This window comes from Sorex fumeus, unplaced genomic scaffold, assembly GCF_029834395.1.
Source record: "Sorex fumeus unplaced genomic scaffold, SorFum_2.1 ptg000008l, whole genome shotgun sequence".
Classification (NCBI taxonomy): domain Eukaryota; kingdom Metazoa; phylum Chordata; class Mammalia; order Eulipotyphla; family Soricidae; genus Sorex; species Sorex fumeus.
The window spans coordinates 20,415,277-20,429,447 of record NW_026606065.1 but is presented as its reverse complement, the minus strand read 5'-3'; the positions used below and the strand labels follow the sequence as shown (position 1 = coordinate 20,429,447).

Below are 14,171 nucleotides of genomic sequence, written 5' to 3'. Positions count from 1 at the left end.
ATGAATTGGGGTCTTAATATTTGAGTCTTGAATCCACTTTGAGTTAACTTTCATTTTTGGTGTCAGTGGTTCAATTAGTGGTCCAATTTCAGTACTTTGTAGCTATCCAGTCTTCACAGCACCATTTATTGAAGTTTTCTTTCTCCATTTTATGCTTCTTGCTAGCTTGTCGTAAACTGTCTCTATGTCTGAGAACCATTCTCTTCCACTGCTTTGAGTGTTCGCTTTTATTCAGATCTTATTTCTTACGTAATTTTATTTATGGTCTCTAGTTTAGTACTTGGGTTTTACTTGTAGAAAGAGTGTATATGTGTCTGTTGAGTATGTGTCTTGTGAAATTAAGGGTAAATTGTACTTGCTGCTGCTGGTTGTGTGTGTGTGTGTGTGTGTGTGTGTGTGTGTGTGTGTGTTGGGGAGGTGCCTTTCAAGCAGTGCCTAGAGGCTGATGGCAGTGCCCAGAGATTCTTGGTCTATTAGACTAGAAATTTTGTGCAGAAACCAAGGATGTGGTGCTGCTAGGACCCCGAACCACCCCAGCAATTCTTCTGGAGCTTCCAGAGCCATACTCTATAGTGCTCAGGGGATCATGTTCTGCCAAGGTTCAACTAAGATTTAGTCTCTGGCAAGGCATTAGTCCTATCCCTTGTGTGATCTCCCAGGCCCATGATATGCTGGGTTATTCTCCCTCCCTCTTACCCCCTCCTCTTCCTCTCCCACATCCAGTATTGCTCAGGGCTTACTTCTGGCACTGTACTCAAAGAGCACTTCGAGGAGACCATAAAGGGTGCCAAGGATTGAACCTGGGTCAGCCACATACCAGGCAAGTGCCTTGCCTGTTATACTATATCTCCAGCCTCCAAGGTACTTTTTTTTTCTTTTTGGGTTACACGTGGCAATGCACAGGGGTTACTGCTGGCTCTGCACTCATGTATTACTCCTGGTGGTGCTCAGGGGACCATATGAGATGCTGGGAATAGAACCCGGGTTGGCCGCATGTAAGGCAAATGCCCTACTGGCTGTAGTATCACTCCAGCTTCCATGGTACTTGTTTTATTTTATTTTTTTACTTTTTTGGGTCACACCTGGTGATGCACAGGGGTTACTCTGGGCTCTGCACTCAGGATTATCCCTGGCGGTGCTCAGGGGACCATATGGGATGTTGGGAATCAGACCCGTGTCGGCCGCATGCAAGGCAAACACCCTGCCCGCTGTGCTATTGCTCCAGCCCCCAATGGTACTTGTTTTAAAAGAATGTTTTCAGTCCATAAATATCTGCTAAACTTTAAACTATAACTGGCATTATTATTTTCAAGTGGAACAACTATATTTACTATGTAAGGTAAAGTAATTGCAATTCTTTGACCTTTGCTGCAGTGTTTGCTTGGAATCTTCACCTTAGGTTTTCTCTTAAAACATGGACTCCTGGGCTTGAGTGATAGCAAATCAGGTAGGGCATTTGCCTAGCAAGTGGCCGACCCAGGTTTGATTCCCAGCATCCCATATGGTCCCCCAAGTACCACCAGGAATAATTTCTGAGTGCAGAGCCAGGAGTAGCACCTGTGCATAGCTGGGCGTGACCCAAAAAGAAGAAAAAAAAAGATGAACTCCTTAGAGATTATAATTTTCTTGCATGTTACATTTTCAAAGAGTTTTTCTTCAAAGGGAGGGGACTTGTGCCTGGCTTGGTGCTTGGAGAGCCTTCTTGGCTGTGTGCTTCTAAGTGATCTCTGGAACCAGGTGTAGTGCCAGGGATTAGAATCTGGGTCTCAGCTGGAGCTTGTGGAAGGCATGTCCTTACCGCCTCTACTCTCTCCAGCCACTACCATGCAACATTTTTGTTTGTTTTTGCTTTTTCGGTCACACCTGGTGATGCTCAGGGGTCTGGATGTAGGAATTACTCCTGGTGGTAGTTGGGGGATTGTATGGGATCTGGGCTCGCACCTGGGTTGGCCAGGTACAAGGCAGACACACTCCTGCTGACTATCACTCCGGTCCCCACCATGCAACATTTTTAACTGTTGTCTGAAAGTACTTTGTGAGTAGAAAGTTGAATATATTTAGTCATTTACAAGAGAAATACAGAAAACTAAGTTTTGTTGTCAGTGCCTACCATTTAGTACTTTTTTCTAATCATTGGTTTAGAAATGGAACTAGGACATTAGGAAGAATATTACTTTCAATCAGAGTGACCTTATATTCTTTTTTCATATTATGGTTTAAAACTAAGCAGAACATGAATTATGGTTACACATGTACCACTTACGCCTTTCTTCAGGTTTTTGTTTGTTTGTTTGTTTGCTTTTTGGGTCACACCCTGCAATGCACAGGGGTTAATCCTGGCTCTGCACTCAGGAATTACTCCTGGCGGTACTCAGGGGACCCTATGGGATGCTGGAAATCGAACCCGGGTTGGCCGTGTGTAAGGCAAACGCCCTACCCGCTGTGCTATCACTCCAGGCCCTTTTTCTTCATTTTTTTCTTGCAACACTGAGGTTTTGCTTCAACCGCTGGAATAACTATCTGAGAATTAAAGAATGTATAACACACACATACACACACATAGTGGAAACATAGTGGCAACAACCATGCAGATAGTCAGAGATAATCATAAAGCAAAGTACATGAGTTGGAATATTGAGAAAATTTTAGGCCACCATTCAGATTGAAGAACATAGTATATTTTTATCAAAATCCACATTATTTACAAAGTCATTTCTTCTAGAGACTATATTTTTATTTTGGGGGGGATTTGAGCCACGCCAGTCGTGATCAGGTTGTTGCTGGCTCTGTGCTCAAGGAGGGAATCACATGCATTGCAAAGGCCTAAACATCTGTATTATCTTTCTGTCCCTAGACTCACTTTAGAAACTCTACCTTTACTACTCCTAGCTTTGCATTCAGAGATCATTCCTGAAACTGCTAAGGGGAGCACCGTATCGGAGTCCTTGGTCCGCAGGGTGCCTGGAATCAAACCCTGGTTAGTTGTGTGCAGTGCAAGGCAAGTGCCCTCCCTACTGCATTATCTCTCTGGCCAGGAAATTTGTTTTTAAAAACACTATTTTATGTGAAATCATTTATTGAATTCCTTTCATGTGTCAAGTATGGTACCAGAATTGGGTACATAGTACTGATTGAAATATGCTCTTAATTAATATCTAGTTGGATAATAGGAAAAAAAATAAAAAGTATTCTTTATAATAATAGTCTAGAATAAGATTTTTTCCCCTAATGTGTGCAGTCTTTTGAAAATATATTAACAGTTTATTTCCTTCTCTTTGTCTCTAAAACACGAATAGATGTGATTAATTGCTCTTTTATTATTTTTAATTTTTTTAATTTATTTTTTAATTAGTGAAACACCATGAGGTATAGTTGTAGACTTAAAAACTTCCGTGCTTGGGTTTCAGTCATACAATGATCGAGTACCCATCCCTCCACCAGTGCCCATTCACCACCAATGATCCCAGTAACCCTCCCATCCCCACACCCCATCCCCTCCACCCCACCCTGCCTGTGTGGCAGGGCGTTCCCTTTTGCTCACTCTTTCCTTCAGGGTCTTGTAGTTTGCAATAGAGGTATTGAGTGGCTATCATGTTCAGTCTATAGTCTACATTCAGCACGCATCTCGAATCTCCAGCGATTCCTCCAAACATCCTTTACTTGTGTTCCCTTCTCTATCTGAGCTGCATTTTCCTCCAGCATGTGAGGCCAGCTTCCAAGCAATGGAGCAGACCTCCAGGTACTTATCTCAACTATTCTTGGGTGTTCGACTCTCATTCTGTTACTTTATATTTCCCAGATGAATGCAGTCTTTCTATGTCTGTCCCTCTCTTTCTGGCTCATTTCATTTAGCATGATACTTTCCATGTAGAACCACTTGTATGTAAATTTCATGACTTTATGTTTTCTAACAGCTGTATAGTATTCCATTGTGTAGATGTACCAAAGTTTCTTTAACCAGTCATCTGTTCTCGGGCATTCAGGTTTTTTTTCCGAATTTTGGCGATTATGAACAGTGCAGCAATGAACATACAAATGCAGATGTTATTTCAGCTGTACTTTTTTTGCCTCTCCGGGATATATTCCCAGGAGTGGTATTGCTGGGTCAAATGGGAGCTCAATTTCTAATTTTCTGCCTTTGTTCTAGTACCATGCTGTTTTAATTATTACTGCTTTGTAGTAAAGTTTGAAGTTAGGGAGGTTGATTCCTCCCATTTTCTTTTTCCCAAGAATTGCTTTAGAATTCGTGGGGGCTTATTGTTCCATAGGAATTTTAGGAGTGTTTGCTCCATTTCTTTGAAGAATGTCAAGGGTATCATTATAGGGATCGCATTGAATGCTTTGGGGGGGAGTATTGCCATTTTGACAATGTTAATTCTCCCGATCCATGAGCAGAAGATATCTTTCCATTTTCTCATGTCCACTTTTATTTCCTGAAATAGCGTTTTGTAGTTTTCTTTGTACCAGTCTTTTTCTTCCTTAGTTAAGCTGATTCCAAGATACTTGATTTTCTGGGGCACAATTGTGAAGAGGATTGTTTTTTCCGTGTCACTTTCTTCTCTCTCACTGTTTGTGTATAGGAAAACCAATGTTTCCTTGCTGAGTGTTGTTCTTGTAGATCTATCCAGAGGTGATAAGGTGATGTTGTAGTCTCTGGCTACTATTGTGTTGCTTGCAATGTCTTCCTTAAAATCTGTTAGCAGTTGATTTAAATATTTAGCTGTTCCCTCATTAGGTGCATATATATTTAATAGTGTGATTTCTTCCTGTTGTACGTATCCCTTGGTAAGTAGAAAATGGCTTTTGCTGTCCCTTCTAACCTTTTTTCAAGCTGAAATTTATGTTGTTGGATATTAGTATGGCCACCCCAGCTTTTTTGAGGGAGCTGTTTGCTTGCAGGATTGTTTTTCATCCTTTAACTTTCAGTCTGTGTTTGCTCTGACTGTTGAGATGAGTTTGTTGTAGGCAGCAGAATATTGGGTTCTTTCTCTGAATCCATTTTGCCACTCCATGTCTATTAATTGGTGAATTTAGACCATTGAGATTGAGAGAGATTATTGTTACGGGGGGGTTTTGTGTCATCTTTCTGTAAGGTTTGTTGTGCTTGTAGGGTTTGTCTTGCCTTATAGTAGCCCCTTTAACCCTTCTTTTAGGTTTGGTTTTGAGTCTATGAAGTTCCTGAGCTGCTGTTTTTCCACAAAATAGTGTACCGTTCCTTCGAGTTTGAGAGTTTAGCTGGATAGAGTATTCTTGATGAAGCATTCATTTCAGTGAGTTTTTTTCACTATATCCCACCATTTTTGGGCTTGGAGGGTTTCCTCTGATAGGTCTGCTGTGAATCTAAGGGGTGCTCCTTTGTATGTGATTTCCTTCTTTGACCTTGATGCTTGCAGTATTGTGTCTCTATCTGTGGCATCAATCATTCTAAATATGATATGTCTTGGAGTGTTTTTGTTAGGGTCTCTTTTAGCTGGCACCCTTCAGGCTTCTTGAACCTGAATGGCTGCATTGTCCAGCTCTGGGAACTTTTCCGCAATGCTTCGTTTAACAGTGTTTTTTTCAATGGGATTGTTTCCCTGACCTTCTAGTACTCCAATGATTGTAATGTTGTTCCTCTTGGAATCATCTCCTAGGACTCTCATTTGCTTTAGAGCTATTTTGAGGTCTCTTGCCATTGTTTGTTGTTGTCTGTTGGCTTGGTTCAGCTGATCTTCCAGCTCACTGATACTGTCTTCAGCTGTGGCCATTCTACTGTTGAGGGCACAGACTGAGTTTTTTATTTCATCTACGGAATCTTTAATTTGTGACATTTCTGTGCGTAGCTTCCCAATTTCTGCTCTCATTTCTTCCTGTATTTTCTCGATTGTTTCTCTCATGTCCTCCTTTAATTTACTGGATATCTGTGTTACTGTTTCATTGAGTTCATTGAACATCTTCATTACTTCATATCTCAATTCTTTCTCAGAGAGGTCCCTTAGGTGAGTAGCACCTATTGAGGCTTCTGGACTCTTTTCATTGTCCTCCCCTTGTGGTGGGGATTTGTGTTGTTTCTTCATGTTGGTGTGGAGGTATGGAGACTGAGATGTTACATGAGATTGCTGGGTATGAGTAAACTACCACCCCAAATTAGGCCACACCCACTTCTACAGAGGCCACGCCCACTTCTGAAGAGGTCTCACAACCTAGGGGTACCTGGTGTGTGTGTGTGAGGTACAAGCTGGGGGAGGAAGAAGACCGGGCACAGCGTTGGGAATGAACAGGAAGAGGCTCAGGGATGGTGAGTGTCCCAGGGTCCTAGAGGATGCCTGGGGCGCATATGCGGGGAAAACCAAGTCCAGGGTTCGAATGACTGACCCGGGGGAGGAAGAAGCAATTAATTACTCTTAAGGATCTCAGAATTATGGTTTTATTTATGGTTCTTTGTACATTATAGTTAGGACAAGATATATCTACACATTTGTACATATATAATATTCAGATACTATGATTTATTTTGCTTTTGAGATTAAAATTGCCAAAGGGTAGATAGTTATTGATTTATAATTTCTTTTTCATATTCACAACCAAATAAAAGAACTCATCTAATTTTCTGATACTACTGTTGGGAACATGATCTGTTTCTTTTGTTTTTTTTTTCCTTGTATAGGCTATGAAAAGGGTGAATATCCTTTGTGCTAACATTTGAAAATTCCTTACAGCTTCAGAAAAAGTCCTCCTGTTTTTTTGCACTAAATAATGGAATATGCTTGGTAGATTAATAGGTTGCAGTGTGAGTTTAATGTTTTCATTTCTTTTATTCACTTTTTTTTTTTTTTTTTGCCACATTCAGTGGTACCCAAGGATTACTCCTGACTCTGCATTCAGGTATCACTTCTGGTAGGTTCAGAGAACCATGTGGCATGTGGGGGGATTGAATCCAGCCAGCCCTTGGAAGGCAAGCGCTGTACTGTCTTACCTGCTGTACAAGGCTTGCTTTGTATTTTAAGTTCTGATGAATTTTAAACTATTTTCCAGGAATCTGGGGAAGGTAAAAACTCATCAGATGCTAGAGATAGTGAAATTAAAAAATGGCAACTAGCTCCTCTTCGAAAAACGGGACAACCAGTTTTACCTCGGAGATCCTCAGAAGAGAAAAGTGAGAAAACATCAAAAGAATCTGTAACTCTTTGCACAGGAGAAAAAGCTTCAAAAACAGGTAGTAAGATTAATGGAAATAAATAATATACTAATGTATTTCTGTTTTATTTCTCAGATTATTAGGAGAATCTTTAACATTTAAATATGTCAATCAAAATGGCTCAGGTTATTGACTTACTTGCAGATTAAAAACCTTTAAATTTGGGGGAAGTAATAATGGACTTAATAAGATAATGTCCTTGTCCTCCTGGCGCTTGAAAGCATGAGAATTAACATGGCAGAGGCCTTAAGTTCAGTCCCTAACACTGCATCCTCCTCACCCTCGCCTGCCCTCAGACAGCTGACACAGTTTGATGGCCCTTGAGCACTGCATTATAGGGCTGAATATTGCCTTGAGTGGCCCCTGGTCCAGCTGTGGGCCGGAGAGATAGTTAAGCAGGTATGACACTTGCTTTGCACATAGCTGACCCTGGTTCAGTCCCTAGCACTCTTATGATCCCCCAGCACCACCAGGACTGAGTCCTGGGTGCAGAACCAGGAGTAAGCCCGAGCATTCCTGGGTGCAGCACCAAAAGCAACTAAATTAAAAGCAGACTGTTAGAAGACAGACAATAAGGAGATTAATTTTAAAAATGATACATGGCTTCACAGAATTTAGTTCATATGGAGAAAAAGTGGAATAATAGGAGAGCGAGTTATAGTTGAGGAGGGTGTTAGGAATTTGTTTTAGAATGCATATCTTTTTAGGGAAGTCCTGTTAAAGGTAATATGACATAATACGGAAGGTGGAGTTGGAAAGGAGTTGAAATTTTTTGGAGAAGGGGATGACATGGCAGAGCCAGGGCTGAGGTAGAATTCTCATCTATGAGAATTCCAGCCAGGCAGGGAGCCCACTTGACATGGATTGGTCTTTTTAGGATGGGTCATATTTCATCTCTGTAACACTAGGAAGGACTAGTGGTGAAAGCATGGGCTTAGGCAAGTACCTGAGTAAGTTGGGGATGATGTGATCAATTTAATTTTTTTGTGTTTTCTTAATGAGTTAAGTGAAAAGCAAATGAAATTGAAGTTGGGAAAAGAGGTATTGTTGATTTGAGAAGAGAGGAAGAAGAAAAGCAAAACAGTTGTGAGAAATCGGGAGTAGCCAGTTGAATTATATCCTTGAGATATGTAAGCTCCACTGATAGCAGTGCTTATTTCTGTGCAGTTTCTTCAGATCTTTGAAGCAGGTTATTGGAAGCATAAAAGCTGGCTTTGACTAGCTTCATGGTTTTGCCAACGTAGATTTTTCAGAGGAGAAAGAATGTCAGGAAGTGGTGGTAGTATTGGACTGCCTAATTGAAGTTGGTGAAGTGCAAAGAAAAACATGAATGATAAAAATGACAAAAGCTATTGTTGAATTGCGGTTTTAGAGCACGCTGATGTGATGGCAGGTTAGAGTAGAGGAGGTTTCATATTGAGATTTTAGGGGTGTGCTACATGAATTAGTAATCATCGAATAAAAATTCATCTGGAAAGCTTAGCTTTCAAAATACCAATGTCAGATACCATTAAAATCAGAAGAGATTCATCAATTTGTGGCATTGTAACTTAATTAAATTATCTGCTCACCTAATATGTTCAGATCATTTTCTAAAATTTTTAAATTATTACCCACATATGAAGTGTGTGTATACATATATAAATATATATATATATATATATATAAGTGCTTTTCAGATCCACTTATAAGCTTGTATTATGCTGAGAAAGAAAAAAATCTTTATGAAAACATTTTAACAACTTTTCACATTAATTAGGTGCTCATGAGAAACAAGAGATAAAAAAGAAGAAAGTTGAAAAGGGAGTGCCGAATACGCATCCTCCTCCCGCTTCTTCCAAGCCTTCTGCAGATCAGATCAGACAGAGTGTCAGACATTCTCTCAAAGAAATACTTATGAAAAGGTAATGCACATTATTGTAGAAGACTGAATAATAACATCATTTCTTTGTATTGGAAGAGTAATTAATTATTCTCATTTTAAGACTCACGGACTCCAATTTGAAGATGCCAGAAGAGAAGGCAACGAAAGTTGCCACAAAAATTGAAAAAGAGCTCTTCTCTTTTTTTCGTGATACGGACGCTAAATATAAGAACAAATATAGAAGTTTGATGTTTAATCTGAAAGATCCTAAAAACAGTGTAAGTATGTTTATTTATGTCTGTAGATAATTTATGCTTCCAATTCCCTGGAATACCTGGGGATTTGAGATTGGAATGGAGTATGATTTTTTTTGTATGGTTGTAAAATTTTTAATACTCTCTTTTTACTACTGAACTGAGTTACAAATTCTGCATAGTTTTAATAGGTGAAAATATAAAAGAGTCTCTTAAAATATAAAATATTATATATACATTTTTTTTTGTTTTGCTTTTTGGGTCATACCTGGTGATGCTCAGGGGTTACTACTGACTCTGCACTCAGGAATTACTCCTGGCGGTGCTCAGAGGACCATATGGGATGCCGGGGATTGAACCTAGATCAGCCACGGGCAAGGCAAATGCTCTACCCGCTGTACTCTCGCTCTGGCCCGTGTTTTAATCTGATTTAATTAATCTTCTTTTTAATACTTTTACTTTTGCCATACCCTGTGGTGTACAGGGCTTACTCCTGGCTTAGCTCTGCACCTTGAGATCACTCCTGGCAGGGTACGGGGGACCATTTGGGGTATGTGGCATCAAACCCAAATAGGCTGTGTGCAAGGCAAGCGGCCTACTTGCTGAACTATCTCTCCAGCACCCATGTGAATTTTCTCATGTCTTTGTATAATCCAGTTTAATTATAAAAAATCATACATATATATTCTTCAAAAACTGTTATTAAACCAAAATTTATAGCACTAAGCTACCAGTATAGATTCAAATCCTGAAAACAGATCTATGTTTCTTAATTACTTCATCTAGATAAAAAGGGAACTATTTTAGTATGTTTTTATTAAATCAATTTTAACTTTAAGTCAAAATACTTTTTTTTAGCAGTGGATTAAGCATTAGTTGGTTCCCTAAGCTTTTTCTGATATTTCTTGTTTAGAGGGTATTTAAAGAGAGTGATATTTAAATACCCCTTATAGAGGGTTTTTAAAGGCCTTGTGTATATGTAATTCATGCTCCTTGTATATGCTTACAAGTTTTCACATAACTGCTATCACTTGAATTTGTATAATATTTGCCACAAGTGATTTGAAATATTTCCTTAAGGGGGCCAGAGCAATATCACAGCAGGTAGGGCATTTGCCTTGCACACAGCTGACCTAGGTTCGATTCCCAGCATCCCATATGGTCCCCCGAGCACCGCCAGGAGTAATTCCTGAGTGCATGAACCAGGAGGAACTCCTGTGTATTGCCGGGTGTGACCCAAAAAACAACAACAACAAAAAGATACTATCAGCTTGTACAAGGTCTAGAGGGTTTCACACTTTTTGCTTTGGTTTGCTTTGGTTTTATGCCATACCCAGTAATTCTCAGGGCTTACTCCTTGCTCTACATTCAGGAATTATTTCTGTTGGTGCTTGGGGGACCATATGATAAACCAGGGATCAAACCCCAGCTGAAGTTTCTTTTCACTCTTTGAAGTATTAGTTCAGACGTTTCTTAACATAAAATCGAAAACCCTTTCTTCAGTCATGGTCATGGTCACGGTCCTCCCATTATTCATCACTTTGCTCGAGTGGGCCCAATAACGTCTCTATCGTGAGACTTGTTGTTAACTGTGTTTGGCATATTGAATATGTCATGGGTAGCTTGCCAGGCTTTGCCATGCAGGCGAGATACTCTTGGTAGCTTGCGGATGAATTGGACCCGGCTCAGCCAGGCCGGCTGCGCGCAAGGCAAACACCCTAGCGCTATGCTATCGCTCCAGCAGTAAACAGCTATTTCTTTTCTGGGTGGTGGTTTTTCAATCAATTGCTTATAGAGGTTGATAGGAACTGCTACCACCAGTGATTCTTGGTGAAGATGGCTGGAGCCTTTAACCAAGGGCCGAGGATGTAATGCTGTTTGGGTCTTGCAGTGGTTCAGATACAACACTGTCATTCCCCCCTCGCCCCCACCACCCCAACACACACACACACACACACACACACACACACACACACACACACACACAGGGCGGTGTTGGAAATCTCCTAAAGCAGTACCCTTTGTTGCCCGGAGATGGTGTTGGCTCCACCCCCAGCCTCCACACTAAGGCTACACCCAACAATGCCAGGGTTCTATGTGGTGCTGGGAATCAAAATTCTGTACTACTTCTTGGGCCTCAGTGAAGACTAGTTTGCTTGAGCCAGAAGAATAGTTCAAGAGGCTGGAGGCTATTGTGAAAGGTGCTGCAGTGAACATAGGCATGCAGCACTATTCACAATAGCCAGAGTCTGGAAACAACCCGAATGCCTGAGAAAGGATGAAGAAACTCCAGTCATCTACACAGTGAAACACTATGCAGTTGTTAGGAAAGAATGAAGTCATGAACTTCACTTATAAATGGATGGACCTGGAGGGTATCATGCTGAGTGAAATGAATCAGAAGGAGAGGAACAGATGTAGAATGATTGAACTCGTTTTAGGGACATAAAAAAACATAGTATGAGGCTAATACCCAAGTACAGTAGAAACACGGGCCAGGAAACCTGTCTCAGGCTTCTGGGGAAGAAGGCAGTTTGGATAGAGAAGGGACCAGTATGGCAATGGTAGTTGGAAATGATCACTCTGGATAAGAACTGAATGCTGAAAGTAGACAGTAGGTAAAGGAACAAACACGATTACCTCTCAGTATCTGTTTGGCAAACCATAAGGTCCAAAAAAGGTCGGGGGGGTTGGGGGGACAGGGAGAGGAAGCGAGAGGGAGACTCTTGGTGGGAAGCAAATTGGGCTCATTGGTGGTGGGAAATGTACACTGGTGGAGAGGGATGGGTGTGGGAATATTGCATGGCTGAAACCTGAGCATGAACAGATTTGTACCTGTATCTTATGGTGACTCAAAAAATAAAAATAATTAAAAAAATAAATAAAACATAGAAAGATGGACGAGGCGGGGAAAAGAAAATGCTGGAGGGCTTTCTTTGTATTCGATCCCTAATTTTGGTCCTTTGTACCCTGTGTGTTGCCAGGAGTATTAGCATGTACTGCTGATTATAGTCCCCCAAAACAAAGACCTTTAGACTTTTTTTTTTTTTTTTGCAGTACATTCTTTGCTCTGAAGTCTCTTTCACGCCTGTTAGAATTTAAATGTGACCTCTTAAAACGATGAGCAATATTGTGTTCCGTAAAGTTTTGGTTTTTATTTGTTTTTGTTTTTTTTGGGGGGGAGGTCGGGATTTTGTGTTTGGTGTTCACACCTTACAGTGCTCACAGCAGCATATGTGAGATGTTGCAGGGATCAAACCTGGGCCAAAGACTTACAAGGCAAGAGCCTTTCCTACTCTACTGTGTCTCTTGTCCCAGTGAAGTTTTTGGGTTTGGGTTCTTTTTTTTTTTTTTTAACCCTAGGCAGACTACAGTTTTGGGGTAGATATTATATTGGTTCCAATGTGCATGCTTTTCCATATGTTGATTTTTTTTTTTAAAGACTTTTAGATTTCTCTCCTCTTCCCTTTGTTGTTTCTTTGTTTAGGGATCACACACATAACCATAACTAGCTCTGATGCTTGTGCAGTTACTTGTGATACTCATTAGGTATCACATGGTGCTTGCTCATTTAGTAGTGATACTCACCCATCGGCTGTGTTGGTGCATAGAGAACATGTTTCTTTAAACCTTCTGCTTGTACTCTTGGCCGTAGGTTAACCCAGTGCCCATCCTTTCGCTCATTGGGTATTTCACTCATTATCCGGGTTGCACTCCCTGTCCATGTGATGTGGCTCAGACGGCTTTTAGTTGAGGTGCTTGCCAGGGGTTGAACCTTTTTTGTGATATTCACACACACCTGGCTTCTGTGTAGTCAGAAATGGCTTGTATTGCCTGGATCACAGGCAGCAGAGCTTGGACCTGGGGCTTGGGTAGCCCTGGGGATCTAACTTAGGGCTGTGTGTTCAAGGCAGACACGCTTATTGAGCTCCTACCTGGATTCCCGTGTGCTGAGTTTTCTATGAAATACATATTTTACTAATATATTTTATTAGTAAATATATTTTACTACCTCACGTGATAGAGTACAATACAAAAGCTGTTCTTTTCGTTCTCTCTAGTAGTGTGTAAATCACAAAAAAATTGTAAATCAGGTTTCAAAATTGCATCATTAATATGTTCTAGTCACTGCTCTTTTACAACACTTTTTTTCTTTTTTCCTTCCCATTTTTAAAAACTTCCAGATGTTGTTTAAAAAGGTTCTGAAAGGAGAAGTAACCCCTGATCATCTTATAAAAATGAGTCCTGAAGAACTAGCTTCTAAAGAATTAGCTGCTTGGAGACGAAGAGAAAATAGACATGTAAGATTACTTATGAGTGTGCATTTGACTATATCCACACCTGTGTTTTTCACACCAGGGGAGAAGCGTACATTTCATTCACTGATTGCACAGTACAGACTTTCTGTTGCAAGCCTCTTCTAGTTAGTTCGCCTCCACTAACCTAGTTTTCAAATTCAGTTTAACCTGAATTTTTCTGCTTTTTCATTATTTTCTGCAGTTACAAGTTACAGGATTACCTGTATTTTGTTATTATATTTCATATGCCAGAAGAATGGGAAAATAGATGCACCTTAATCATATCTAAGCTTTTCAGAAGCTCGGCTTGACAATATATGGGTAATCTGTAGAGCCAATTTAAGTAGTAATGAACTTATTACAGGCTTATAACTCCTTAATATTCAAAGTTTGAAATACATAGCTCTGAAAAGTAAATTTACCTCCGATAATTTTCTAATAAAATCTCACCTGAATTTTTAAATCTGAATGTTCTTTTTCACAGAAATACTGGGTTGATTAATGCTGTAGAAAAGCTATATCAGAATAGAAAATTTTAATGTAAATGTCCTGTTTCATCGCTCTGCAAATTACATTGC

General features: G+C 40.2%; 1 protein-coding gene across 2 annotated transcripts in view; it reads left to right on the top strand.

The window, feature by feature from the left end:
* The window catches only part of PHF3 (PHD finger protein 3), an 87,291-nt gene that overhangs the window by 56,828 nt on the left and 16,292 nt on the right, over positions 1-14,171 (top strand). For both annotated transcript variants that reach the window (XM_056109841.1, XM_056109840.1), the window contains 4 exons: positions 7,015-7,195; positions 8,937-9,081; positions 9,163-9,319; positions 13,480-13,596. In XM_056109841.1, the coding sequence (XP_055965816.1) occupies positions 7,015-7,195; positions 8,937-9,081; positions 9,163-9,319; positions 13,480-13,596 (600 nt within the window). The remainder of the gene's footprint in view (positions 1-7,014; positions 7,196-8,936; positions 9,082-9,162; positions 9,320-13,479; positions 13,597-14,171) is intronic.